Source organism: Bos javanicus, chromosome 29, assembly GCF_032452875.1.
Source record: "Bos javanicus breed banteng chromosome 29, ARS-OSU_banteng_1.0, whole genome shotgun sequence".
Classification (NCBI taxonomy): domain Eukaryota; kingdom Metazoa; phylum Chordata; class Mammalia; order Artiodactyla; family Bovidae; genus Bos; species Bos javanicus.
Genome location: NC_083896.1, coordinates 39,960,977 through 39,988,915, shown reverse-complemented (window position 1 = coordinate 39,988,915; position 27,939 = coordinate 39,960,977). Strand labels below are relative to the sequence as shown.

At 45.2% G+C, this 27,939-nt stretch overlaps 2 protein-coding genes across 2 annotated transcripts; both read left to right on the top strand.

Annotated features, from left to right (window-relative positions):
* Nucleotides 1-963: 963 nt before the first annotated feature.
* LOC133241720 (pregnancy-associated glycoprotein 2-like) lies at nucleotides 964-10,144 on the top strand. Its single transcript, XM_061407645.1, has 9 exons — nucleotides 964-1,022; nucleotides 2,198-2,348; nucleotides 3,171-3,288; nucleotides 3,388-3,506; nucleotides 4,700-4,899; nucleotides 5,766-5,882; nucleotides 7,772-7,916; nucleotides 8,004-8,102; nucleotides 9,600-10,144. Exons 1-9 carry the CDS (start codon nucleotides 970-972, stop codon nucleotides 9,750-9,752), a joined length of 1,155 nt encoding a protein of 384 aa, XP_061263629.1. The 5' UTR covers nucleotides 964-969; the 3' UTR covers nucleotides 9,753-10,144.
* A 6,566-nt stretch (nucleotides 10,145-16,710) lies between these two features.
* On the top strand, nucleotides 16,711-17,386 carry LOC133241277 (calmodulin-1-like). Its single transcript, XM_061406541.1, has one exon. The coding sequence runs from the start codon at nucleotides 16,893-16,895 to the stop codon at nucleotides 17,340-17,342; it is 450 nt and encodes a 149-aa protein (XP_061262525.1). The 5' UTR covers nucleotides 16,711-16,892; the 3' UTR covers nucleotides 17,343-17,386.
* The last annotated feature ends 10,553 nt before the right edge of the window (nucleotides 17,387-27,939 follow it).

Genomic DNA, 27,939 nt, shown 5'->3' with positions numbered 1-27,939 from the left:
AGGAAATCAGTCCTGAATATTCATTGGAAGGACTGATGCTGAAGCTGAAGCTGAAGCTCCAATACTTTGGCCACCTGATGGGAAGAACTGACTCATTGTAAAGACCCTGATGCTGGGAAAGATCGAAGGCAGGAGAAGAAGAGGATGACAGAGGATAAGATGGTTGGATGACATCACCAACTCGATGGACCCGAGTTTGAGCAAGCTCCAGGAATTGGTGATGGACAGAGAAGCCTGGTGTTGTGCAGTCTTTGGGGTCTCAAAGAGTTGGATGTGGCTGAGCGACTGAACTGACTGAACTGAATCTAGACCCCAGCCTTCGTATATGTTTGTTGGATGATATAAAGTATTTGTGAATGCCAACATCACATTACTTCCAATACTGAAACCATGAAGTTGTAATAATGCTCCAGGCTAGAACTTTGACACAGACTGACATCAAAGGTGCCCCTGATCTGTGCTTGTGCCTCACTACCTAAAGCCACTTGTAAGTCATTGCACTGCCCCAAAATTCTTCACTTTGCCATATAACCTCTTTCCCTCTTGCAATCTCCTCTCCAAATAAGGACAGTAATGCACATCTCATCTCATGAAGCTGCTATGAAGACCACATCAGATCACAAATGTCTAGCAGAGCCCCTATAATTAATTTTTATCAAAATCTTAGTATTCTTTTTTCTCTCCAGATGGCAAGAGTCTCCACATTCCTAGTTAGTCTATGCAGCTCAATTTGGTTTTTTAGTCCAGCACGTAGGAAGTGATTACAGTGAAAACCCTTGTATTCTGAGAATGTTCCAAGCCCATAATTTACAGACACTGAGGGAGTTAAAGATTTTATCAAGGGTTTTTTTTTTCTTATCATATAGAGACTCTTCCAACAGATTAGAATATATAAAACTAGGTGATCATCACCACCACTGCTTGTTTAGAACCTGCTCTTTTCTGAGTGCTTGAACCCAAGAGGGAAGCATGAAATTGCTTGGGATCCTTGGGCTGGTGGCCCTCTCAGAGTGCATAGTCATGTAAGTACAGAGATCGTATGTGGCATCATCTCTCTTCCTTGGATTTTTCTTGTCTTCCGCTTCCACTCATCAGGGTTAGAAGGGAATGAAATCAATCCCTGACATTCCTTCTTGTTTCTTTTCTGTTTATTTTTTCCTGGCAGTCTTAAAGTTCAATTCTCACTTATTGATGAGTACCTTGCCATGGGCACCGTGGGGCGCAAGGGTTTTAGCGTAAGCCTTCAGGGTTTAACAACTAGGGGGGTTCAGTCACATCATGACCTAGATGAAAATGGCACTCCTTGGAATTGTTCAGTGGACAACCTGTGCAACTGTAGGTGTGGTCCTGCGTAATAGCATTTCTCGTGCATTTGCTTCTCAGTCTTCTCTCTGCTTTCTCTCTACTTGTGCATATATGTGTCTGTTTCTTCATCACCGCATCTTTCTTTTTTATCTCTCCATCTCTTTGGATGTCTCTGTGCATGCAGAACTCTGTGTTTTTTTCTTTTCTTTTATTCTTTTCTATTTTGATTCTTCCTTCCTTCTCTAGCCTCTTAACTTCCTTAATTTGTTCCCCATCTCCTGGTGTCTTCTCTCAACCCACTCTTCTGCTTGAACCCTGGAGGAAGGAAGATCAGCAAGATTATTTCTAAGCTGTTTTACTTCCAAGAAGCAGTGTGATCACAGTCAAGTCACAAACTCCCTGCATTTAAGATTTCTAGCCTGTGAAAAAAGGATAATGATCCCTCTTCTGCCTCCCTCTCAAGAGATTTTTTTGAGAAAGATACACTGGGATGGCCACAACAATGCTAATGACTGTCACTGTTGAGACATCCTATATATCAAGTACATTATATCCATCTATATAATGGATATATCTATCATATAATTTCAGTTAGTACACAAAACATTCTATATGGGGGGTGTGGATTATTACATTCTACCTTTTTACCAATGAGGAAACTGAGACTTCTACTGGTCATATGCCTTACCCAAGATTACATGACAGAACCTGTATTCAGACCTAGGTCTTTGCAATGGTATTTCCATGGCATCTTGATAATAACACGACACTCACAAAAATGCTTGGAAAATACACAGTGTCATTACAATGCCAGGTATGACAGTTATACTCTAACATGGACATCTGACTGCGGCCTCCTCTTTGTTTTCTCTTCCTCATTGCTCTGTGAAAGAATCCCGCTAATGAAGATGAGCACCATGCAAAAAACTCTCAAGGGAAAAAACTTGATGAACAGTTTCCTGGAAGAACACGCTTACAGCCTGTCCCAGAATTCTGCTAATGACCAGAAATTCTCTACACATCCCCTGAGGAACTTAAAGGATGTGAGTATATTGGGAGGATGGTGCTCCCCAGCACCCCTGGTGCTCTGGCCTAGCACTGGGGCTCATCTGGAGGTACCATGTAGGATGTTGGGGTTGGGGCTCCTGCAGGAGGCAGAAACACTGTGGGAACAGGGACCCCACTCCCAGAGGAGAAGGCATTCTCATCCTCAACTCTTGGTCTGTGGTGACTGGGCCCAGCAATGACCAGGTGACCATTAAACCCCCAGTTCTGTGCTAAAGATATTAGTTTAAGTAGATTTTTCTTTCTGAATGAAGTGAGCCATTGAGTTACAGATGAAGGCTCAATCATGGCTGATCAGAAGATCAATCAAGTGTGAAACCCTAGGAAGAGGATGTTCAGCTTCCATGGATCCAAGAAGGACAGCGGTAAAAAGTTACTGAGCCACCATGGCATGTGATGCCATAAAAATCTAACACTATAGTTACTATTACTGATTTGAAAAAGAGGTATCATCTCTTCTTCAAGAATGAGCAAGAGAGAGGCAAAGAGTAAACACACATCAAATGAAAGGGTCACCTGCATGCTGTTGATTGGACATGGTCTGAGATTAGAGTGAGTGGTCTGGGGTGACCTAGGAGGGTCATCTGGAGAAGGAGGTGTTCATACTGGATACAAAGAGGAGACTGGAAAGCTTCTAAAGTGAAGGCTCCAGTCTGAGCAGAGGCTGTGATGTGGGGTGTTTGGAACATGGTAACATGATGTCAGGAGACAAGGAACACCCAGAGGGTAGGAGTATCTGAGAATCGGGGGTGGACACTGCAGCCAGGCCTGCCCTAACCTTCCCTGCTTGGTCCCTGTAGATGTTCTACTTTGGAAACATCAGCATTGGAACACCCCCTAAACAGTTCAGCGTCCTCTTTGACACCGGCTCCTCTGACCTCTGGGTGTCCTCTGTCTTCTGCCACGATCCAGGCTGTAGTGAGTACCATTTCCCTCCCCTTGCCCATCTTGTATTCCCCCTTTCACTTCCTTCTTGGTTCTTGGCACATGACAGACCCTCATCTTTTGTGTCTGCAGGTAAACACAGACTCTTCAACCCTCGTGGGTCTACCACCTTCCAGATGACAGACCGTCACATGCATTTTTGCAATGAGCTTGGGGACATCACTGGGTTTTTTGGCCGTGACATTGTTCGGGTAAAGTGGAAACAGAAGCAGAGTCAGGACCAGCCCTGGGAGCAACTGCTGCTTATAAAACAGATGCAGGGCTAGATGACAGGACCCATCCTCCCCAAAGTCCCTTAGATATTTGAGGCCCATCCCAAATAACCCTGTCCCTAGGGAGAGAGCATCCTTGCTAACAGAATCTCTGAGTGGCTAACCCAGAGAGCGGCTTGGGGTGTGGCCTTGCAGCTCCTTTGCCCTTGAGAAGCTCAAGGTTTATTTTGCTGGGAGCAGGGAGAGATGGGGGAAGATCATCACGTTTATCTTCTCAGAATGTGCCGGGCACTTTCATGGTAATAGTTATTTAACCCTGCAACAACACCATGCAGCAGGTACTTCTATTATTTTCATGATACAGGTAGGGGAACTGAGGTGCAGAAAGCAAGGGCCTTGCAAAGTTCACACATGTGGTAGGTGGTGGAGCTGGGCTGGTCAGTCAGGATTCAAGCATGTGTTGGATATTTGGGGAGAGGATAAAACTGATCTGGAGCCCCTAGGGGCAGCCGAGGGCTTCAGGTATCCAGGCAGAGAAAGCAGGTGGGCACACATATTGGAGGAGCCTGTTAGGGTTCTCACTCTAGGGGGCCTCTGAGAGTCAAATAAAAACTATGGCCCGCTTCCACCAAAGTCCCTGAGTATTTTCCCTCTCTAGCTTGCTCTCTCTCACTTACACACATACACATACACCCACATCCCCCAAAGCCTGTTTTCCAAGCAGAGTTTTCATAAGAACCTAGCCAGTGACCTTGTATAATGGGCTTACATCTTCCTGGGCAGATGCAGAATCCATGATGCATTGCAATGAATTCAGTCCACTTCTGTTATCAGATCACAGTGATGCCAAAGAGAAGACTACCCTGCTCTCTACCCACTTTTTCCTCAGGTGGGAACCATTTGGTCTTGTCCTGAGTCTTGGTTACCCAACCTGTACAGAAGGCATGAGGCCAATTTGACTCACTCAGATGGTGTTTGCAGGACAAGCAGGTGGTGTTAAAATCCACATCCCCACACCAATGGAAACCAAGTTCCTGTCCCAGATTGGTCTAACTATCTGAGATCAACTCAAGACACAGCCAGGCCTCAGTTCTTCTCTGCAGTGCTAATGGTATCTCCTCCCCAGCCCCACTTCACAATACTTTATGTGGGAACACTCTCCTCTCTCACAGATCGGGGACCTTGTCATCATGAACCAGACTTTTGCCCTGACCTACAGGCAGATTAGCAAGATCCTGCCATTTGTACCTTTTGAGGGAGTCCTGGGTTTGGGCTACCCCAGCCTCGCCACCTCCAGGATCATCCCTGTCTTTGACAGCCTGATGCTACAAAAAGTCATTTCTGAGCCCGTGTTTGCCTTCTACTTGAACAAGTAAGTCTTAGCTGGACAAGCCCTCTCTTTAGATTAGTTTTAAGATACTTGCAGTTGCATAAACAATTATAGACCACCTGATTCAGAGGTTTCCTGATAGTCTGGCCCAGGAGAACTATGTCCTTAGGGCCCCACCTATCCCCAACACTGGTTTTTTGTAAATAAAGTTTTATTGGAACAGAGCCGTGCTCATTGGCTCAAGGGCAGCAGCTTGGTCCAGGGAGATGGAGGGAAGAGGGAGAGCAACCGAAGGTGTCAGGAAATGGGTTGGAGAAAAAGGCAACAGGATTTGCTGATAGATTTGATGTGGAAAAAGGAGAGGGATGGCAGGAATGTTTCCCCACTCATAACATTTCACCGGGAACCCAGGGCTAGTTACAATTTGCAGGAACCAGTGAAAAACGAAAATGTGGGATCTGTGAGTGTGGGCCCCATGGATGGCACAGGTCACAGGCCAGTGAATCCAACCCTGGGTGAGCCTGAACCCACACCTTTAGCACCCCCTGGCCTGAGCTCTTTTGAAGAATGATAGTTTAGACAAGGGTAAGCTAGATCCCTCCTGCAGGGAGTCTTCTGATGGTATCTTTGAACACCCATGGCACTAGAGGGGACCAGGCTCTCTTCAGAAGGCTGGGTGGTCAAAGCCTGGCCAAGCTGCCCAGCCTCTAACCACTTCTGTGCCTCTGATTAGCCCATGACCAACCTTAGTCAGGTTCTCAGTCCCTACATGTCTCAATTTTTGCATCTGTAAAATGGGGACAGTAGCAGCGCCTCTGATGTGTGGATAAGCACAGTCATTGTGTGGATAATGCCAGTCATTGCCTGGCATTACTCTTCTCCAATGACACTCCCCCTTCTTTCTCCAGCAAGGAGAAGAATGGCAGTGTGGTGATGCTTGGTGGGGTGGACCATTCCTATTACAAAGGAGAACTCAACTGGGTACCAGTGTCCAAATCTCTCTACTGGCAGATAACTGTGGATCGGTAAGCCTCTCTCTCTAAGGGCCACCCCAAGTGATGTTACCACATGTACACACAGACTCAGGCAGACACACACAAATGCACGCACAGACACTTAGTCACACACAGTTATTCTCCACCCACAGAGACACACATATAGACCCACACTGACACACACAGTAACACACATATAGGCACACATATAAACATGCACAGGCACACGGATACACACACACAGAAACACAGACACATTCAGATGCACATGAGCAGACACAGAAATACAGATACACACACCACCCATAATTGCCCCAGGCCTCCTGACCAGGGCTCTGACCAGGGTCCTGAACAGGGTCCAGGTAGATGTGTGTAGCCCTGGGAGGGGTGTACCTACCATGTTGTGAGGTAGGGAGCATGGTTTGAGGACCCTAATGTGCAGTGAACAGAGGATGAAGGAGAATTTCACCAGCCTGAACAGGGTTGTGATAAGATGCCCATAGCTATCTGAGACCAAGGGGATTCTCAGTACACAAAATTGCCGGTTTAGCCATGGACTATACAGTCCATAGGGTCGCAAAGAGTTGGACACGACTGAGCGACTTTCACTTTCATTTTCATTTTCAGAAACAAAGTCCTGGACAAACCTGGGAAAACTAGTCTCTTTAGGGAGAAGCTACCTAGCTGTGGAGAGAGGTTGGCTGCCCTCCACAAGGGAGGTTGGCTCCCTTGTGTCTTTTATTTTGGCTGCATTTTCCAGAGCACAGGCTTTCTCTAGCTGTGGCGTATGGAGGCTTCCCTAGTTGCAGTGCGAGGGCTTCAGCTGTTGTGGACTGCTGGCTCTAAAGTGCCTGAGCTCGCTGTTTGCAGGCCTTGGGCTCAGCAGTTGCAGCACGCAGGCTCTTTTTGGGCTATTTGAGCTTAGTTGCCTGGTGGTATATGAGATCTTAGTTCCCCAACAACCCATGTCCCCTGCTTTGGAAGGGCAATTCCTAACCACTAGAATTAGTGGTTAGGGAAGTCCTTGTCTGCATTCTTGAGACCTAAAAGCAACTCACAGAAAGAAACAAACCACCTACCCACCCCCAACCCTGGGCACACAGTGGGGCAGGGGCTGAGAGAATAAGGAAGCTGGGATCCAGGAGAGGCATGAGAACAAGTGGCAATAATGATGGGACTCTGTGTGATATCCTCAGAAAAAAGCTTGGGTACCCTTTGGAGGTCCCCTGAGCTAACTCAGGCGTTGCCTGGCAGGGCCCTCAGTGTCTGATTTGGGTAAGGGGTGGTGCTGGAGACACTCACTCCCAGGACAGTCTGGTCTCCCCCCCCAACAATCTGAGCATCTGCTACCCGGGGGAACCTCTATCTTCAATGTGTGAGTTGACCCATTATTGGCCAGATACAGGTCTCTGTATCCAGTTGAAATTTTTCATTCATTTATTCCACAAATGCCAGGTTCTTGAGGGAGGCACTGAGGATACAATTTGACCTACATCTAGTATGGCAAACATACATGAAACAACTTACATATATAGTGATTTACCACTTTGGTACATGCTAGACATGAGGAAGAGTCCACAGAGACTGAGCAAGACCAGAGCCTGATCTAGTTCAGAGCGAAGACTTCCTTCAGAATGGGAGAGTTAAGGTGGAACCTGGAAGATGAGGACAAATGAGCTATACAGAGGTGATGGGGATCTTCTAGGAAGGGCACCAGCACAAGCCCACGACCTGAGGTAGGAAGAGCCTGATGCATCCAAGAACTGAAAGGAAGTCAAAGAAGGTGATGTGAGCAGAGCAAAGGGAAACAGAGTCAGGGCAAGAGCTGAAGGACTGTTCTGGAGATAGTCAAAGAGGAGGCATTCCTGGGGGAGGCTTCAGAGTGACCCTGGTGCCTGCTTTGTTCCACTGCCTCCCAGCATCTCCGTGAATGGGAAAGTGATTGGTTGTTCCAGTAGATGTCAGGCCATTCTGGACACCGGGACCGCATTCGTGCATGGCCCGACAAGACTGATCACCAACATTCAGAGACTCGTCCGCGCCAGGCCTTACCACGGTTGCCAGGTGAAGGATCATGCCACAGGTTCACTCCAGGGCTGCCCATACAACAGGGATTTTCTGGGCTGACCCCTCTCCCTCTTTCTCTTACAGTACTTGATTTCATGTCATGTCCATACTACAATCCCTCCTATCATCTTCACCATCAATGGCATTGACTACCCAATGCACCCTGAAGACTACATCGTGACGGTGAGGGGCCAACCCTGGGGGCCAGTTCTCAAATCTGGGACTTGCAGGAACCCTTGGGCTGCTGCCGAGAGGACAGTTGCACCATTACAGATGCTGCTGAGCCCTGTGTTTGGGCCAATGCCTCCCTCAAAACCAACCACGTGAGAGTAAAGGGCAGTCTGGCACTCCCTCCTTCTGAAATAAATGTAGAGACACTAGCTGGCATGGTGGGAGTTACAGGAGAGGAGAACACTAAGGGTCTCTGGCCTCACAGACCTTCAGTTCAACCAGAGAGCTCAGATGCAGAAACATGGAAAGTCAGCTCTAGGAACCCCTGAAATAGACCGTGTGACAAGGTGGGTTGGCTGAGGGCAGTCCCAGTGTGCTGTCCCACCATAGTGTTTAGCAGTCTCCCTTCCTATCTCGAAAGTGTCCAGATTGGGGTGATAAATTACATGATTGCCTTAATCCTTGGCTGCAACTTCCCCTTGCTAAGCCCCAAGGCCTCCTCTGTGAGTTGGGGTACTGACCCCTCTGTGGGAAGGATGGATACTAAGGTGAATAAAGGGTGCACAGTGACTGCTCAGCCCTGGTACAGGGTGGAGGCTTCACATCAGCTCCCTGCGGGAGTTCAGAGCAGGCTGATGGGCTCAAAGAAGGCTTTGAGGAAGAGAGGAAATTGCAGTAATTCTAAACCATCAGCCTCAGGGAGGAATGAGGAAGCCTGCTTGTGTTGAGACAACTCTATACTGGATTCCATGCACATGGCACCCCTAGGGGCTGTGCAAAGGTGGGACAGGGACAGATTAGGGGTGATGAAGCCTAGAGACTAGGGGGACACCAGGGCAAGTCACCCGACCCAGCCTGGAGTGGCTAAGGATAGTGATTGTGGGCTCAGGAAGGCTTCCTAGAGGGCCTGAGCACAGTCTTAAAAGAAAAGGGTTGTGGGGAAAGGGGAGAAGAAAAGGCAGTCTGTGCAGAGAAAACATCTAGCCAGTGTCAGAAGGAAAGAAGACAGAAGGAAAACAGCAGTGTAAGGGGAACCACAGACCATTCTTGTTCTTTTAAAAATTTTTTTAATGAAGTATAGTTGATTTGCAATGATACGTTAGTTTTTGCCATACAGAGAAATGACTCAGTTTCACACACACATACACATATATGTGTGTACATATACACTTTTCCTATTCTTTCCCATGACAATTTATTATGAGATACTGAATACAGTTCCCTGTGCTATACAGTAGGGCTTTATTGTTTATCCATCCTCACTTTATCAGTTTGCATCTGATAATTCCATACTCCCAATCCTCCCCTCTTCCACTCCCTTCCCTCAGGAAAATCACAGGTATTGACCCTTCTTAGTCTTGGATGTATGCCCTTTTCTGCAGCTGTGGAGAAAGCCACTTGTTTCTTACCAAGGAGGGAAATAAAACGGAGAACCTACCAGCTCTGCATATTGAGGGGGGTGGCATGTAAGGGCTCAAGCTGACTGGTGTGCATTTCTTTCTCCCTCAGAGTACTTGCAACCTCTGCTTCAGCGCTTTTCTAGGAGGCACAGAGAAAGTGACCAAATCAGAGACCTGGATACTGGGTGACGCCTTCCTGAGGCGGTATTTCTCAGTTTTTGATCGAGGAAACCACAGAATTGGCCTGGCTCCCGCAGTGTAAATGCTGGGCTGCTACAGAAATCAATCAGGCCCACTCCAAGCACACACTCACTCACATGTAGGGCACTCCTTCCCAGGAATGCTGAGGAACTGTTTGTTGCTCTGCAAAACCCTATTCTCAGTAAAGAATAAAGGATTTTATCTCAGTGGTGTTGATATGAATGGGTACCTCTCTTTGGGTCTGGGAGGTGCATCATAACCAGGCTGGATCTTGTCCCAGGGTTTTATATCTCTAGGGCATTTAACCAGGAAGGAAAGAAGTTCAGAAAACATTAGTTTACCTTGGAGGTCTCTGATTGGTCTACCTCAGATCTTGTGTCCAGCCCTGGACCAACCATCCTGGTGAGGGCATAGGGTCTTGTGATTGGCTTTATACTGTCATTTGGCCCTGCCCCCACAGGCAATGTGATTTCCAGTTTACTCCAGAATCATGACGTTGAAATCAGAGAGAAATGTCAACAAATGTAGTGGCTGGGGGATGTTCTAGACCATGGGAGAGTTTATGACTACCCCACCAACTCCACCACCTCCTCATTCAGAGGGATGTTAAAGGGTAATAAAAATAGATTCTCTTCCTTCCAACTCAGAGGCATATTGGCAGTGGCCTTCTGCTCTCGGGGGGCTCTGATTGAAGAGTTTCGCACTGAGATGGTTCCCTTTTGTCCCCCATCCCAGCTGTCAGCTCTCTTCCAGCCACGTCCACTGTGTCCTTTCCAGCTCCATTTCCCAGGTGGCAGGCCCATGTGGACTCCTGAGCCATCCCCCTCTTCCAGGGACCAGCACGCCCCTTCCCTTCCCTCTTTGGGGGTGGTCTCTTTATTGATCTCCGTGACTTGGTAGTGGGTTCCTAAATCAGCCCTCTATCCTGTGGGCCTACCACAGCACCTGGCATATAGCACCCTTTCCAATGCTTCTGGGGAGGATGCCACTCATATAACGGGTGATCCAGGGTACAGAGAGCCTTCATCCTTTCTGGGCTTCCTCCAGGGGCAGAGGTATAAACCATTTGGTTTGAGCTGCCATGGTTTGGCACTTTGGGAGTGGAAGCATCACAGGTTCTTACCTGGAAACCCTAGACAGAGGTCTAGGCTGGGTATAGCAAGAATCAGAGGTGAACGCAGGCCCAGAGGAGAAAAGGAGCAAGAATGAATGAATCAGGGGGAAACACAGCCCAACACAATGCATACTATGGGCCTTTACTCAGGCAAGACATACATCAGCAAAAGAAATGTCTCTTTCTTTCCTTCCTCATCTATTCATTCAGTACAAATTTACTGGGCACTTACTATATGCCAGGTGCTGTGGTGGACTCACAAGACAGAGGGCTGATTTAGGAACCCACCACCAAGTCATGGAGATCAATAAAGAGACCACCCCCAAAGGACAGGCCCAGGTGGAGAAACCAACAGAGATGTTGGTGGGAGGCCAAAGGAGTGAGGGATTTCCTCTTTAGGGAGACGAGGAAAGGCTGGCATAGGCCTGTTGGAAGGGAACTGACTTCACTCTTGCCACCCCACCCTGAAACATATCTCTACACCCTGCAGTTACCATCCATGTGCAAATCAGCAACATGGGTGTGGTTACGTGTGCCTGGCCCCTTTGGGATGGCACTGGATTATGAGCAGTTTCAGGAGACTGGAAGAGGACCCATTGCAGAGTTGATATAGGGGGCAAGGTGACAGTAGAAGTAACTGTTTCTTTTTTTCAACAGTAAATATCGGAAGTGATGTGTGTCTAAATTTCTTCATCAGAGCTGCAATGAAAAAGAATTACAAGAGGCTTGATAAACTGTTATTGTGGAACAAATCAATAATATATTAATGCATCCATGATGTATAGAATGTTTATGAAATGCAAAATATTAAAAAAAAAATATCTTGAAGTGGGCTAAGTGGAGACTCAACTGAACATTATCTCAAACTTATTTTCCCAACGGTCTTCATAGAACCATAATGTTTCTGTTGGTGAGAAAACACCAATAAGAGTAATTCTTTGCTTGACTACATATGCTATCTCATCAGGCACTCTGTCTATCAGATCTAGGCCCTTAAATCTATTTCTCACTTCCACTGTATAATCATAAGGGATTTGATTTAGGTCATACCTGAATGGTCTAGTGGTTTTCCCTACTTTCTTCAATTTAAGTCTGAATTTGGCAATAAGGAGTTCATGGTCTGAGCCACAGTCAGCTCCTGGTCTTGTTTTTTGCTGACTGTATACAGCTTCTCCACCTTTGGCTGCAAAGAATATAATCAATCTGATTTTGGTGCTGACCATCTGGTGATGTCCTTGTATAGAGTCTTCTCTTGTGTTGTTGGAAGAGGGTGTTTGTTATGACCAGTGCATTTTCTTGGCAAAACTCTATTAGTCTTTGCCCTGCTTCATTGCGTATTCCAAGGCCAAATTTGCCTGTTACTCCAGGTGTTTCTTGACTTCCTACTTTTGAATTCCAGTCCCCTATAATGAAAAGGACATCTTTTTTGGGTGTTAGTTCTAAAAGGTCTTGTAGGTCTTCACAGAACCTTTCAACTTCAGCTTCTTCAGTGTTACTGGTTCGGGCATAGACTTGGATTACTGTGATATTGAATGGCTTGCCTTGGAAATGAACAGAGATCATTCTGTCGTTTTTGAGATTGCATCCAAGTACTGCATTTCGGACTCTTTTGTTGACCATGATGGCTACTCCATTTCTTCTGAGGGATTCCTGCCTGCAGTAGTAAATATAATGGTCATCTGAGTTAAATTCACTCATTCCAGTCCATTTCAGTTCACTGATTGCTAGAATGTCAACATTCACTCTTGCCATCTCTTGTTTGACCACTTCCAATTTGCCTTGATTCATGGACCTGACATTCCAGGTTCCTATGCAATATTGCTCTTTACAGCATTGGACCTTGCTTCTATCACCAGTCACATCCACAGCTGGGTATTCTTTTTGCTTTGGCTCCATCCCTTCATTCTTTCTGGAGTTATTTCTCCACTGATCTCCAGTAGCATATTGGGCACCTACTGACTCGGGGAGTTTCTCTTTCAGTATCTTATCATTTTGCCTTTTCATACTGTTCATGGGGTTCTCAAGGCAAGAATACTGAAGTAGTTTGCCATTCCCTTCTCCAGTGGACCACAGTCTGTCAGATCTCTCCACCGTGACCCGCCCATCTTGGGTTGCCCCACGGGCATGGCTTAGTTTCATTGAGTTAGACAAGGCTGTGGTCCTAGTGTGATTAGATTGAATAGTTTTCTGTGAGTATGGTTTCAGTGTGTTTGCCCTCTGATGCCCTCTTGCAACACCTACCATCTTACTTGGGTTTTTCTTACCTTGGGCGTGGGGTATCTCTTCACGGCTGCTCCAGCAAAGTGCAGCCATTGCTCCTTACCTTGGACGAGGGGTATCTCCTCACCGCCGCCCTTCCTGACCTTCAACGTGGGATAGCTCCTCTAGGCCCTCCTGCTCCCATGCAGCCACGGCTCCTTGGACGTGGGGTTGGTCCTCCTGGCCACCGCCCCTGGCCTCGGGCATGGGGGTGTGGGGTAACTCCTCCTGCCCACCGCCTCTGGCCTTGGTGAGGTTTGTGACATTGAGGAGACAGGGATCAAGACCATCCCCATGGAAAAGAAATGCAAAAAAAGTAAAATGGCTGTCTGGGGAGGCCTTACAAATAGCTGTGAAAAGAAGACAAGCGAAAAGCAAAGGAGAAAAGGAAAGATAAAAACATCTGAATGCAGAGTTCCAAAGAATGGCAAGAAGAGATAAGAAAGCCTTCTTCAGTGATCAATGCAAAGAAATAGAGGAAAACAACAGAATGGGAAAGACTAGAGATCTCTTCAAGAAAATCAGAGATACCAAAGGAACATTTCATGCAAAGATGGGCTCAATAAAGGACAGAAATGGTATGGACCTGACAGAAGCAGAAGATATTAAGAAGAGATGGCAAGAATACACAGAAGAACTGTACAAAAAAGATCTTCATGACCCAGATAATCACGATGGTGTGATCACTCATCTAGAGCCAGACATCCTGGAATGTGAAGTCAAGTGGGCCTTAGAAAGCATCACTACGAACAAAGCTAGTGGAGGTGATGGAATTCCAGTTGAACTATTCCAAATCCTGAAAGATGATGCTGTGAAAGTGCTGCACTCAATATGCCAGCAAATTTGGAAAACTCAGCAGTGGCCACAGGACTGGAAAAGGTCAGTTTTCATTCTAATCCCAAAGAAAGGCAATGCCAAAGAATGCTTAAACTATGAACTTAAAAACTTAAAAAATGTGGGGAGGTGCTCACACAGCATCCACAGGTACAGGGACAGAAGCTCTTTGCGGGGTGATGCCTCCCACTCTAAGGAGATCAGACTGGGACCAAGGCGGGAAAGGAACAGGTGCAGATCTGCATTCCCTCCACCGAGTAGAGACAACGCATCACTGTTTCCTCACTGGCAAATCCAGGGACAAAAACGTTTTCTTTCCTTCTTTTGTTCCTCCTTCCCTCATTCTTTCCTTCTTTCCACTGTTTTGATGTCTCCTCTGAGCTTTCACCCCCATAGAGCTCTCAAACCCAGATGCCTACACAGGCCATACAGGGACACAGGGTCAGAAACCATGTCCTCTGAAAGCTCCATCCCGACTCGGGCACCTTCTGCAGGTAAGAGGTAGACTCAGCGTGGCCAGACCTGCCTGGTCTCCAAGGGAGGCTAGAAACCCATATCGCCGTGATTGTCTCCCCATTTTTAAATTTCAGTAACCAGTTCAAGTTGTCCCAACCACAGGGTGAGCTGTGGTTTGTCACCATGTGAGACACATGCGAGGAGGACAGAGTCTATGGGAGGAAGGGGTGAGGGGGGAGGGGTGGGGAGACCGACATTTTTCAGGTGTCCGGGAGCCCACTTTCTGTCACAGAGCCCTGTGTGGGGGCTGACAAAACTGGAGCAGTGACAGCTGAAACCAAGAGGTGGCCCCTGGCCCTTGTTGAGTCCCACTTCATGGGGGAGGGGGTGAGGAGTATACAGCCACTGGCCCCTGCCGTTTTTGTCTCTTGCCCTCAACTTCTTTCCACTATTTTCTATCTTGATGAAATCCAGCTCACATACCTCAAACACAGGAAACTCAATCTAGCAGAAGATGATGAGGCTCAGAGGAGACTATACTACCCCTGGTGAATGGAGGTCAGTGTGGTGCCCTTGGTCACCACCTTCAAAGGGGAGGCTGCAGAATATCCCGGAGGTGAAGGGGCTGTTGGTGAGGGCTCAGCTCAGTATAACTCTCCAGATCTGACATCACTGGGGTGAAAATGAAGGTACTGATGGCTCCTGCTCAACAAGGATCTATCCTGAGACTATTCAGCTCAACAACAAATAGTTTCAACTGATATCAGATCCTGCAACCATAAACTCAAGGGGAAAAAAAGGAAAGACTGAAAGCAAAACACAGAATTTTCTAAGCATGAGGGCCCTTAGATCAGAGTAAGGTGTGCAGCACTGGAGATGGCTGGTAATGTCCCTCCTCCCTTGCTTCTGCATAACCAGTTAATGCCAGCTCTCCCCTCATACTGAGTGCATAGCAGAAACACACAAACGTGGGGACTAGTGTCTTGGGTTTGCACTTTGGCTCCTCAGCTCTTTAGCTGTGTCATTATGATCAAGTCCCTTAAGCTTAGTTTCCTCACCTGGAAAATGGGCACCATGACGATAATCCCACCTTGGGGAGGTGTGTGCCTGGGAGGAGCAAGAGACCCTGAGAGGGCTTTTTGAGCTCCTGAGTCCAGAACAAATATTAATTATTCTGCCTCATCAGAGTCAATGTGGTGATTACAGGTAACTCCTGACATCCCCAGTCCTCAATACTGAGTCAAGCATAGTGACTGCTGTTTTTGAACTATAACCAGACCTCTGACTGAGCTGATGCTTCCATTTTCCTGACTCCACCAGGAGCTAAAACACTGGCTCCTACTACTCTCCTCCTCGCCCTTACCAGCCAACCTTTCCTTGCCAAGTACTTCAAGCCAGAAATCACACAGTAAGGAGAGTTGTAAAGGCTTTCAGTTTCTTGTCAGTTTCCCACATCTCCTTAGGGTAGCACAAAAAGCTGTTACCATGGGAACTTGCACAGTTCAGTCTCCAAGGGTTATGTGGAACTGACCGCATTCTGCCCTTTATGTTGAAAGCATTCACTGCTGTCTTAGAAACCTTCCTAAGCCTGCTGCTTAAGGATGATATGTGTTGACTTGATCTAGCTTTTTTTTCCCCCCAGGGTGATTCTGAACATTCAGTCAAGTAACCAGAGATGGGGGTTCCCTGGTGGCTCAGTGGTGAAGAATCCACCTGCCAGTGCACAAGACATGGGTTCCATCTCTGATCTGGGAAGGTCCCACATGATGTGTAGCAACTAAGCCCAGGCATCACAACTACTGAACCTGTGCTCTAGAGCCCGGGAACCGCAATCAATGAAGCTCACATGACCTAGAACCCATGCTCCACGACAAAAGAAGCAACCGCAATGAGAAGCCTGTGCACCACAAGTAGAGAGCAGACCTCATCTCCACAACTAGAGAAAAGCCCACGCAGCAACACAGACCCAGCACAGCCAAAATAAATACATAAGTAAAAATTAAAAAAAATGTAACCAAATATTCAGTAACCTAACTTTCCACAGGACTTGACAAAAGCAAGCCACCCATCATGTGCTTATCCCTTGCCCCCAAACACCATGCCTGCCTCGACAATCTGAAAAGTTGCCCAGTACACTCCAGAAGGGAGAATTTTTTTAGTTTTCTTTCTTTCTACAAATTTCTGGGGTTGTGATTAAAATTGGAGATTCCTCCACACTCCCCAGTGATAAATAGTTAAGACAGTCTGAAAGACAGTGGAAAGAGTTCAGGGCTTCAGAGCCCAATTTAACGAACAGTTAAATTGGGATTTAAATTTAATTTAAATCTGATTCCAGATTTAAATCCTATCTTGGCGGCGGCGGTGCTGGGAGCCTGGCTGGTGCGGGGCCGTTAGCGCAGTTGGCGGCAGCAGCGGTCGGCGGCGGCACAGCGCTCAGCGCACAGGGGGCCCCGGCAGCAGCTGTAGCGGAGGCGCCCTGCGGTCCCGGCCCCTGCGCGGCCACCCTCGCTCTCTCGGCCTCCCTGCCTCGCTCGCACCATGGCTGATCAGCTGACCGAAGAGCAGATTGCTGAATTCAAGGAAGCTTTCTCCCTGTTTGACAAAGACGGTGATGGCACCATCACAACCAAGGAACTTGGAACCGTCATGAGGTCGTTGGGCCAGAACCCAACAGAAGCCGAATTGCACGACATGATCAACGAGGTGGACGCTGATGGTAATGGCACCATTGACTTCCCAGAATTTTTGACTATAATGGCTAGAAAAATGAAAGACACCGACAGTGAAGAAGAAATCCGCGAGGCATTCCGAGTCTTTGATAAGGATGGCAACGGTTACATCAGCGCCGCAGAGCTCCGCCACGTCATGACAAACCTGGGAGAGAAGCTAACAGATGAGGAAGTAGATGAGATGATCAGAGAAGCAGACATCGACGGAGATGGGCAGGTCAACTACGAAGAATTCGTACAGATGATGACTGCAAAATGAAGACCTACTTTCAACTCCTTTTTCCCCCCTCTAGAAGAATCAAATTGAATCTTTTACTTACCTCTTGCAAAAAAAAAAAAAAAAAAAAAGTTCATTTACTCATTCTGTTTCTATATAGCAAAACTGAATGTCAAAAGTACCTTCTGTCCACACACACAAAATCTGCATGTATTGGTTGGTGGTCCTGTCCCCTAAAGATCAAGCTACACATGAGTTTTCCGATATAAATACTTGTCCTACCTTAACGATAAGGAAGCACTTAGTGGGCTCCTGGCAGGCCCGTCTGCTCATGATTAATCACACTGTTGGGGCTGGCCAGTTTTTCATGCATGCAGCTTGACAATTGAGCACAGTCAGGCGTTTGTATTAAAAATGAAAAAGTGAAAAAACAAATTCAAAACCTACTCAGAGGGGTTCTAGTTCAAATTGTTAGTGTAAATTGTAGCCGGTTTACTGAGAAGAGGCGTTTAAAATTGGTTCGCCTCAGGATGCCATGTGGGTAACTGTCCAGGCGGAGCGCCCCTGCTGCAGGGCGGGCCTCTCTACCGCCCCCTGGCGACCGTGACGCGCTGGCGGTGCGCCCGTCTGTGTCTGCGGCGTTGTCCGCGTTGTGCTGAGTGGAATGGGTGTCAGGCTATCACCATTTATACAAATTTTTAAAAAGAAACTTTTATCAAGGGAGCATCTTTGGACTCTGTTTTTAAAACCTTCCGAACCATGACTTGAAGCCGGCAGAGCAGGCTGTGGCTGTGGACTTCAGCACAACCATCAACATTGCTGTTCAAGAAATTCACAAGTTACGTCCATTCCAAGTTGTAAATGCTAGTCTTTTTTTTTTTTCCAATAAAAAGACTATTAACTTAAAAAAAAATCCTATCTTGACCTTTTACTGGCTCTGTGACCTTGGGCAAATTATTCAGCCTCTTAACTTTGCTTCTTGATGGTAAAATGGGACTAATTTTGTAACAGAATGCTGTGAAGTACAGTCCTTAGGAGGTGGCATTGCTGTGAGTAATTGCTCCTCAGGTAGTTATCAGGCATCAGTTACCCCTGGACCATTAGGGGTTCTGTTCAGCCACTGGTTGGTACCACAGTGGGCCCCTCCCTTGAACAACCAACTGTCAGTGAGTGACCATTCAGCCAACAGTTGCCCAAGTGTGGTCCTCAGACTGAAGTGGTGTATGAGGCAGATCTTGCGGTTCTACATAGGGTCCTCTGGCTCCCCAGCTTTAGGCCAGCAGATGAGCTGGTAGCCCAGGGAAGAGGTTAAGTGCTCTATCCCTCAGGGCTCCAGAGCCCTCACCAACATCTCCCAGCAGTCTTGGGCCAGACTTTCAGGTGATGGTGAAACTCTCCCCCATTCCTGTCTCTTCAACCTAATGGCAGCAGTAGCTAGCCTGGGTCACAGTCTGAAGGACACAAGTCACACATCGCTCCCCCTACCATATTCATTTTGGTGGGCTGAGGAGCCTGAGGGCCGGTTAGGTCCTGGGCACCTGCCTCTGTCAGCAATAACAGCTGGGCTGAGTCTGAGAACCTGGCCCTAAAGAAGCTGCCAACTGAGATCTGTTTCTTCATCCAGGACTGGGACCTGAGAGGGAGAAAATGGTACCTTGGGACCTTGCCCTTTCTTGTCAGAACAGATAATGACATTACTTTGGTAGAGATTTACAGGAACGTCATTACTTTGCCATGCCCTGACCTCAAGAACAAATGATCTGACATCAAGAAGTTTGCAACAATTAACCAGGGCCCTCCATCCCTTTTCCTATGAAAAGGCTTTCCTGAAAGCTTTGCGGGAGTTTGGGGTTTTTAAGGCATGAGCCATCCATTTTCTTGCAGCGCCATGAAATAAACCTTTCTCTGCTCCAAACTCTGATGTTTTGGTATTGTTTGGCCTCACTGAACATCGGGCACATGAACTTGTGGTTTGGTAACTATTATGCATCTTTCATTGCCCTTCCGCAAACTCCAAATGGGTCTTCATACTTGCAATATCCAGGTAACTTCAGTTCAGTTCAGTTCAGTCACTCAGTCGTGTCCGACTAGTTGCGAACCCATGAATTGCAGCACGTCAAGCCTCCCTGTCCACCACCAACTCCTGAAGTTCACCCAAACTCATGTCCATTGAGTCGGTGATGCCATTTAGTCATCTCCTCCTGCCCCCAATCCCTCCCAGCATCAGAGTCTTTTCCAATGAGTCAACTCTTCGCATGAAGTGGCCAAAGTTTCAGCTTTAGCATCAGTCCTTCCAAAGAACACCCAGGACTCATCTCCTTTAGGATGGACTGGTTGGATCTCCTTGCAGTCCAAGGGACTCTCAAGAGTCTTCTCCAACACCACAGTTCAAAAGCATCAATTCTTTGGCGCTCAGCTTTCTTCACAGTCCAACTCTCACATCCATACATGACCACTGGAAAAACCATAGCTTTGACTAGACGGAACTTTGTTGGCAAAGTAATGCCTCTGCTTTTGAATATGCTATCTAGGCTGGTCATAACTTTCCTTCCAAGGAGTAAGCGTTTTTTAATTTCATGGCTACAATCACTAAACTTAGGATTAATTAAAAAAAAATTACTTCCAGCTAACTTCCTGGTAGCTCAGCCGGTAAAGAATCCACCTGCAATACAGGAGATCCACTTTTGATTCCTGGGTGAGGAAGAGCCCCTGGAGAAGGGAATGGTAACACACTCCAGTATTCTTGCCTAGAGAATTCCATGGACAGAGGAGCCTGGCGGGCTACAGTCCAAGGGATCACAAAGAGTCGGACACGACTGAGCAACTCAGCAGAGCACATCTCCACCCTTTCTTGAAGCTCACCATCTCCTCCCTCCCTCTTCTGCTTAAAACTCCCTTCACCCTCCACCTGGTAGCAGTCTAAGCACAGCCTGATGTGCTGTCAGGATCTGCCCCTCCATCCTCTTTTTCCACGTGTATGCTGTGCCTACTCTTGTTGTTTTCCAAACTTTTGAACCCCTCAGCACTCAGGACACATCACAGAGGCCATGCTCTAGGGGGAGGAGGAGGGAGAGTTGGGGAGGGGGAGAGCCCTTCTCTCCCAGCTCAGTCTTTCCTTTGACCACAAGGGGGCTCCCAAGGGACCTTCCCTAAGAGCAGTTGGAAATCCAATGCCCTAATCCTTCACCTCTGCTGACTCCAACCCTCCTCCTCCCTCCTGCTCGAACCCCCCCATCTCCAGCTAGGATTCCTCACCTGCAGTTGTGATGCCTCACCTGCAGGGCACAGAGGGATGGAGGGAGAGCTCTGCATAGTAAATGCTATGTGGTCCTTAAAGAGAACCTGGGAGGGCAGGAGGAGTCTTTGGGAGAGGGAGCAAGGAAGTACAGAGGCAGCTTACTTCATCTTTGCATACCTCTCTCTCTCTTTTTTTTCCAGTCAGTCTCTTTGGTAGGGGGTTTATAAGGAGGAAATGAGTTAGTTCTGGGGGAGACTAATGCCCTGCTCTCAGGCCAGACTCAATAAAGGGTCATGATTTTCATCACCATGGCTGAGCTTCCACACTCAGTCCATTCCTACCTCTGCAACTCAAGCCCTTCTCACATGGACACTAAGGAGAAAAAACTTCAGATTCTTCAGAGACCACATCAGTCAAGAGAATGACAGGACTCAGATGGCTGGATGGAACTCAGATCCATAGCATTCAGCTTTAATCACTACAGAGGCCAAGAAACAGGTCATCTAACATGTAGCCCTCCCTGAAACTTCCTGAGAGTAAAATGCACTTCCACCATTTAAGAGAAGTCTCTTCATTGTCTGGCCTCTGGCTCTGACTTAAAAGCCATTTTAAGCTACTACATGTGGAACTTCATTTCTTTTTATCCCATCCCAACTGTTGAGATGACCCAGAAAGGATATCACTCTGCAGCTGGCAGTCTCCACCCAACACCACGCTTTCTCATCTGCAGACCAAGTTGAGGAAATAGATTCAACCTTCCTTAAGGAAGTATCAATACAAAGGTCAAGTCAAAGACACAGTCAGGACAAATAACAGGAGTCTGTATAGGGTCACTCAAGTGTATCTGTTCAAAGTTCAAGATCATGAGACTGCTCTTCTTGCTGACCTGGGGTCATTCTAGGCTGCTATAGAGTGGGGGCAGCTCCAGATCCTACACCTGCTAGTAATGTCTGACCCTATAAACTTGTAGGTACAGGAGAGGCGGGTGTGTTGGGGCAACAGTGTAGCTACAGAAAAAGAGAAAACCAGACCAGAACCTCCTCAAATCTCATGACTTAGGCAGAAATCTACAAAGGCCATTACCACACAGGTGAGAGGGGGCAGTTCTGTATTAGAGCTGCAGTGAGCTCTGGGCTCCTAGTGCAGAATATCCACCAGAAGCCAGGCTCTCCAGCAGCTGCCCACCTGCTTTTATCAGACTCAGCCTTCTCCAGCCCTCTTCCACACCCCCCAGAAATATCCAGAGAACACAGTCAGTCAGAGCTCTCATACACTACTGAAAAATATTTTTTTAAAACCCAGTGTTTAGTATCACATTCAATCTTGTACTCCTTGGTTTGGCATTCAAAACTCTGCACCCGTGTACCCAGTGCTGACTCTTTCAGTGAAATCTCCGTCTACTCTCCTATGAGCTGTGGACTCCACCAGCACTCTGTTCTACTGATTCCCAGAACAAACAACATACTTCCAATCACCTGACAAATATTCCACATCTATGAAGATCATTATAATGGGGATCCTGTCCTCTGGGAGCTCACCACTCTGCTGCTCTGTTTTTGCTCTTACCATTTCCTCTACCTGGGCTACAATTTCTTCCCCACGCCTTCTCCAACTTGAAAAGTGCCTACTGACCCTTCATTGTCAGATATCCGGAAAGCGTTACTTGCTCCTTCTCTGAAAGTCTTCATCCTACTCTTCAGTGATGCTCTGTAAGCACCACATGAAAATTACTACATAGGAATCGTCGTGTTTCTCCAGCAAGACTGAGAAATCCCCAGGGACCCAGTGCATGTCTCATGTATGTCAGCATCCTTGCACTGAGGTCAATGCCTAGTATGCATGAGGTGCTCAGTGAGTGCTGACAGCAAGGGGGACCTTCATGTTTTAGCATACTTAGAGGAGCAGGAACCAGATTTACTCTCCTGCCTCAAACAACTGCAAACCAGACACAATAAATGAAACAGTGTTCAGACATTGGACATCAGGTAGTAGAGGATGAATTTCTGGTGTGTGTGTGCTGGGGATTCAATTGTAGGTGAATTCTATGATTGTCTCAACTCTAGACAAAATTTCCAGGACATGGCATAGGGACAGGGTATCCAACCAGAGCCCAACAGTCTTCCCAAGTTGGGAAGAGAGAGTTGGGCCTGGGTAGCCAGAGGTCACAGGGTAGAGCTACACAGAGAGATCTCTGGAAATCTTCATGACAACCCCTTCCAAGTTTCTGCTGAGTGTTGACGATACTGATCAGGTTTAGAGAGAACAATCCTTGACCCTCAAACTGAGCCAAGATTAATTTGTGTCCTCACCTACTGGAGTAGCTGCTGCTGCTAAGTCGCTTCAGTCGTGTTCGACTCTGTGCGACCCCATAGACGGCAACCCACCAGACCCCGCCGTCCCTGGGATTCTCCAGGCAAGAACACTGGAGTGGGTTGCCATTTCCTCCTCCAATGCATGAAAGTGAAAAGTGAAAGTGAAGTCGCTCAGTCGTGTCCGACTCTTAGCGACCCCATGGACTGCAGCCTACCAGGCTTCTCCGTCCATGGGATTTTCCAGGCAAGAGTACTGGAGTGGGGTGCCATTGGAGTTACCTCCTAATTCAGATGACATGAATAGAGCATTGACGAGGATATTGCTGTGGTAGTGGGGAAAATTAACTATGGCCTCAAGGCTGGTATGATCTCAGCTAACAAAGCTGAACAGCAAGCCTTCAAAGGATCAAACTGCTTTCAAGTAACTTAAAAATGTCCCCAAACAATGCAAGAATATTTATAAAAATATAAAAATATTAAGCACTCAACAGGGTTAAATTTACAGCATCAGACATCCAATTTGGCTTCCCTGGTGGCTCAGACGCTTAAGAATCTACATCCAATTAAAAATTTCCAGATGTACAAAGAAGCAGGAAAATATGTTCCATAGCGAGGGGGAACAATCAATCAGTAGAAACACACACAAAAATACAGATAACAGAATTAGCAGGCAAAGACATTGAAATGTTTACTACAACCATGGCAGATATACTCAAGAAGCTAAAAAATATTGAGTATGTTAAGTAAAGTCATGGAAAATATAAAAGGATCCACATCAAACACCTAGAAATGGATAAAAGTATACTGGATGGATGTAATAGCAAATTAGATACAACAAAAGAAAAAAATCAGTAAACTTGAAGAAATAGCGACTGAAACTATGCAAAACACCCATAAGTTAAAAAAAAAGAAAATAAACTGTGGGGAAAAAATAAACAGCATCAGAGAGCTTTGAAGCAACTTTAAGAATACTAAAATGTATGTAGCTGGAGTCCCCAAAGAAGTGAGAGACAAGAGAACAGAGAAAATAGCTGAAGAACTATTGACTGAAAAGTTTCCAAAATTGATGAAAGCTTTAAACCCACATATAGAAAAACTCAACCAACTAAAGCACAAGAAATATGAAAACTACACCAGACACATCATAATTCAGTCATTTAAAACAAGTAATAAAAGAAATATAGTGAGAAGGAGGTAAAAAAAAGACAAGGACAGAAGAACTAAAATAACAATAGCAGATTTAAAAAATTTTACATTTATTTTTTATTTTTTTATTTTATTTTTTAACTTCACAATTCATGTTGATATATGGCAAAACATTTATTTATTTTAATTGGAGGTTAATTAATTTATACTACTGTAGTGGTTTTCACCATACATTGACATGAATCAGTCATGGGTGTACATATGTTCCCCATCCTAAAAACCCTTCTCACCTCTCTTTCCACACCATTCCTCAGGGTCATCCCAGTGCACTGGCCCTGAGCCCCTGTCTCATGCACCAAACCTGGACTGGCAATCTATTTCACATATGATAATATACATGTTTCAGTGCAATTCTCTCAAATCATCCCACCCTCACCTTCTCCCACAGAGTCCAAAAGTCTGTTCTTCACATCTGTGTCTCTTTTGCTGTCTCGAATATAGGGTCGTTGTTACCATCTTTCTAAATTCCATATATATACCTTAATAAACTATATTGGTGTTTTTCTTTCTGACTTACTTCACTCTGTATAATAGGCTCCAGTTTCATCCACCTCATTAGAGCTGATTCAAATTCATTCTTTTTAATAGCTGAGTAATATTCCATTGTGTATAAGTACCACAGCTTTCTTATTCATTCGTCTCCAATGGACATCTAGGTTGCTTCCATGTCCTAGCTACTGTAAACAGTGCTGCGATGAACATTGGGGTACATGTGTCTCTTTCAATTTTGGTTTCCTCAGTGTATATGCCCAGCAGTGGGATTGCTGGGTCATATGGCGGTTCTATTTCCAGTTTTTAAAGGAATCTCCACACTGTTCTCCATAGTGGCTGTACTAGGTTGCATTCCCACCAACAGTGAAGAGGGTTCCCTTTTCTCCACACCCTCTCCAGCATATACTGCTTGTAGACTTTTGTATAGCAGCCATTCTGACTGGCATGAAATGGTACCTCATTGTGGTTTTGATTTGCATTTCTCTGATAATGAGTGATGTTGAGCATCTTTTTATGTGTTTGTTAGCCATCTGTATGTCTTCTTTGGAGAAATGTCTGTTTAGTTTTTTGGCCCATTTTTTGATTGGGTGGTTTATTTTTCTGGAATTGAGCTGGAGTAGCAGTTTGTATATTTTTGAGGTTAATTCTTTGTGAGTTGCTTCATTTGCTATTATTTCCTTCCATTATGAAGGCTATCTTTTCACTTCGCTTATAGTTTCCTTCATTGTGTAAAAGCTTTTAATTTTAATTAGGTCCCATTTGTTTATTTTTGTTTTTATTTCCAGTATTCTGGGAGGTGGGTCATAGAGGATCCTGCTATGATTTATGTCGGAGAGTGTTTTGCCTATGTTTTCCTCTAGGAGTTTTATAGTTTCTGGTCTTACATTTAGATCTTTAATCCATTTTGAGTTTATTTTTGTGTATGGTGTTAGAAAGTCTTTTAGTTTCATTCTTTTACAAGTGGTTGACCAGTTTTCCCAGCACCACTTGTTAAAGAGATTGTCTTTTCTCCATTGTATATTCTTGCCTCCTTTGTCAAAGATAAGGTGTCCATAGGCGCGTGGATTTATCTCTGGGCTTTCTATTTTGTTCCATTGATTTATATTTCTGTCTTTGTGGCAGTATCATACTGTCTTGATGACTGTAGCTTTATAGTACAGGCTGAAGTCAGGCAGGTTGATTCCTCCAGTTCCATTCTTCTTTCTCAAGATTACTTTGGCTATTCGAGGTTTTTTGTATTTCCATACAAATTGTGAAATTATTTGTTCTAGTTCTCTGAAAAATACCATTGGTAGCTTGATAGGGATTGCATTGAATCTATAGATTGCTTTGGGTAGTATACTCATTTTCACTATATTGATTCTTATGATCCATGCGCATGGTGTATTTCTTCAACTATTTGTGTCCTCTTTGATTTCTTTCATCAGTGTTTTATAGTTTTCTATATATAGGTCTTTTGTTTCTTTTCATTGCAATTGTGAATGGAATTGTTTCCTTAATGTCTCTTTCTGTTTTCTCATTGTTAGTGCATAGAAATGAAAGGGATTTCTGTGTGTTAATTTTATATCCTGCAACTTTACTATATTCATTGGTTACCTCTAGTAATTTTCTGGTGGAGTCTTTAAGGTTTTCTATGTAAAGGATCATGTCATCTGCAAACAGTGAGAGCTTTACTTCTTCTTTTCCAGTCTGGATTCCTTTTATTTCTTTTCCTGCTCTGATTGCTGTAGCCAAAACTTCCAAAACTATGTTGAATAGTAGTGGTGAGAGTGGGCACCCTTGTCTTGTTCCTGACTTTAGGGGAAATGCTTTCAATTTTTCACCATTGAGGATAATGTTTGCTGTGGGTTTGTCATATATAGCTTTTCTTATGTTGAGGTATGTTCCTTCTATTCCTGCATTCTGTAGGGTTTTATCATAAATGGACATTGAATTTTGTCAAAGGCTTTCTCTGCATCTATTGAGATAATCATATAGTTTTTATCTTTCAATTTGTTAATGTGGTGTATTACATTGATTGATTTGTGGATATTGAAAGATCCTTGCATCCTTGGGATAAAGCCCACTTTGTCATGATGTATGATCTTTTTAATGTGTTGTTGGATTCTGATTGCTAGAATTTTGTTAAGGATTTTTGCATCTATGTTCTTCAGTGATACTGGCCTGTAGTTTTCTTTTTTTGTGGCATCTTTGTCAGGTGTTGGTATTAAGGTGATGGTGGCCTCGTAGAATGAGTTTGGAAGTCTACCTTCCTCTGCAAATTTCTGGAAGAGTTTGAGTCGGATAGGTGTTAGCTCTTCTCTAAATTTTTGGTAGAATTCAGCTGTGAAGCCGTCTAGTCCTGGGTTTTTGTTTGCTGGAAGATTTCTAATTACACTTTTAATTTTTGTGCTTGTGATGGGTCTGTTAAGATTTTCTATTTCTTCCTGGTTCAGTTTTGGAAAGTTGTACTTTTCTAAGAATTTGTCCATTTCTTCCAAGTTGTCCATTTTATTGGCTTATAATTGCTGATAGTAGTCTCTTATGATCCTTTGTATTTCTGTATTGTCTGTTGTGATCTTTCCATTTCTAATTTTATTGATTTGGTTTTTCTCCCTTTGTTTCTTGATGAGTCTGGCTAACGGTTTGTCAATTTTATTTATCGTCTCAAAGAACCAGCTTTTGGCTTTGTTGATTTTTGCTATGGTCTCTCTTGTTTCTTTTGCATTTATTTGTGCCCGATTTTTAAAGATTTCTTTCCTTCTACTAACCCTGGGGTTCTTAATTTCTTCCTTTTCTAGTTGCTTTAGGTGTAGAGTTAGGTTATTTATTTGACTTTTTCTTATTTCTTGAGGTAAGCCTGTATTGCTATGAACCTTCCCCTTAGCATGGTTTTCACAGTGTGCCATAGGTTTGCGGTTGTTGTGCTTTCATTTTCATTCATTTCTTTGCATATTTTGATTTATTTTTTGATTTCTTCTGTGATTTGTTGGTTATTCAGCAGCATGTTGTTCAGCCTCTATATGTTGGAATTTTTAATAGTTTTTCTCCTGTAATTGAGATCTAATCTTACCTCATTGTGGTCAGAAAGATGCTCGGGATGATTTCAATTTTTTTTGAATTTACCAAAGCTAGATTTATGGCCCAGGATGTGATCTATCTTGGAGAAGGTTCCGTGTGCAGTTGAGAAAAAGGTGAAATTCATTGTTTTGGGATGAAATGTCCTATAGATATCAATTAGATCTAACTGGTCTATTGTATCATTTAAAGTTTGTGTTTCCTTGTTAATTTTCTGTTTATTTGATCTATCCATCAGTGTGAATGGGGTACTAAAGTCTCCCATTATTATTGTGTTATTGTTAATTTCCCTTTCATACTTGTTAGCATTTGTCTTACATATTACTGTGCTCTT

Bases quoted from the DNA above. Each gene is read 5' to 3' on its own strand.
- LOC133241720 (XM_061407645.1), top strand. From the start codon at position 970: ATGAAATTGCTTGGGATCCTTGGGCTGGTGGCCCTCTCAGAGTGCATA. The intron at 1,023-2,197 runs GTAAGTACAGAG...GCTCTGTGAAAG, and splicing joins CTCTCAGAGTGCATAGTCAT to AATCCCGCTAATGAAGATGA. The intron at 3,289-3,387 runs GTGAGTACCATT...TTGTGTCTGCAG, and splicing joins CTGCCACGATCCAGGCTGTA to GTAAACACAGACTCTTCAAC.
- LOC133241277 (XM_061406541.1), top strand. From the start codon at position 16,893: ATGGCTGATCAGCTGACCGAAGAGCAGATTGCTGAATTCAAGGAAGCT.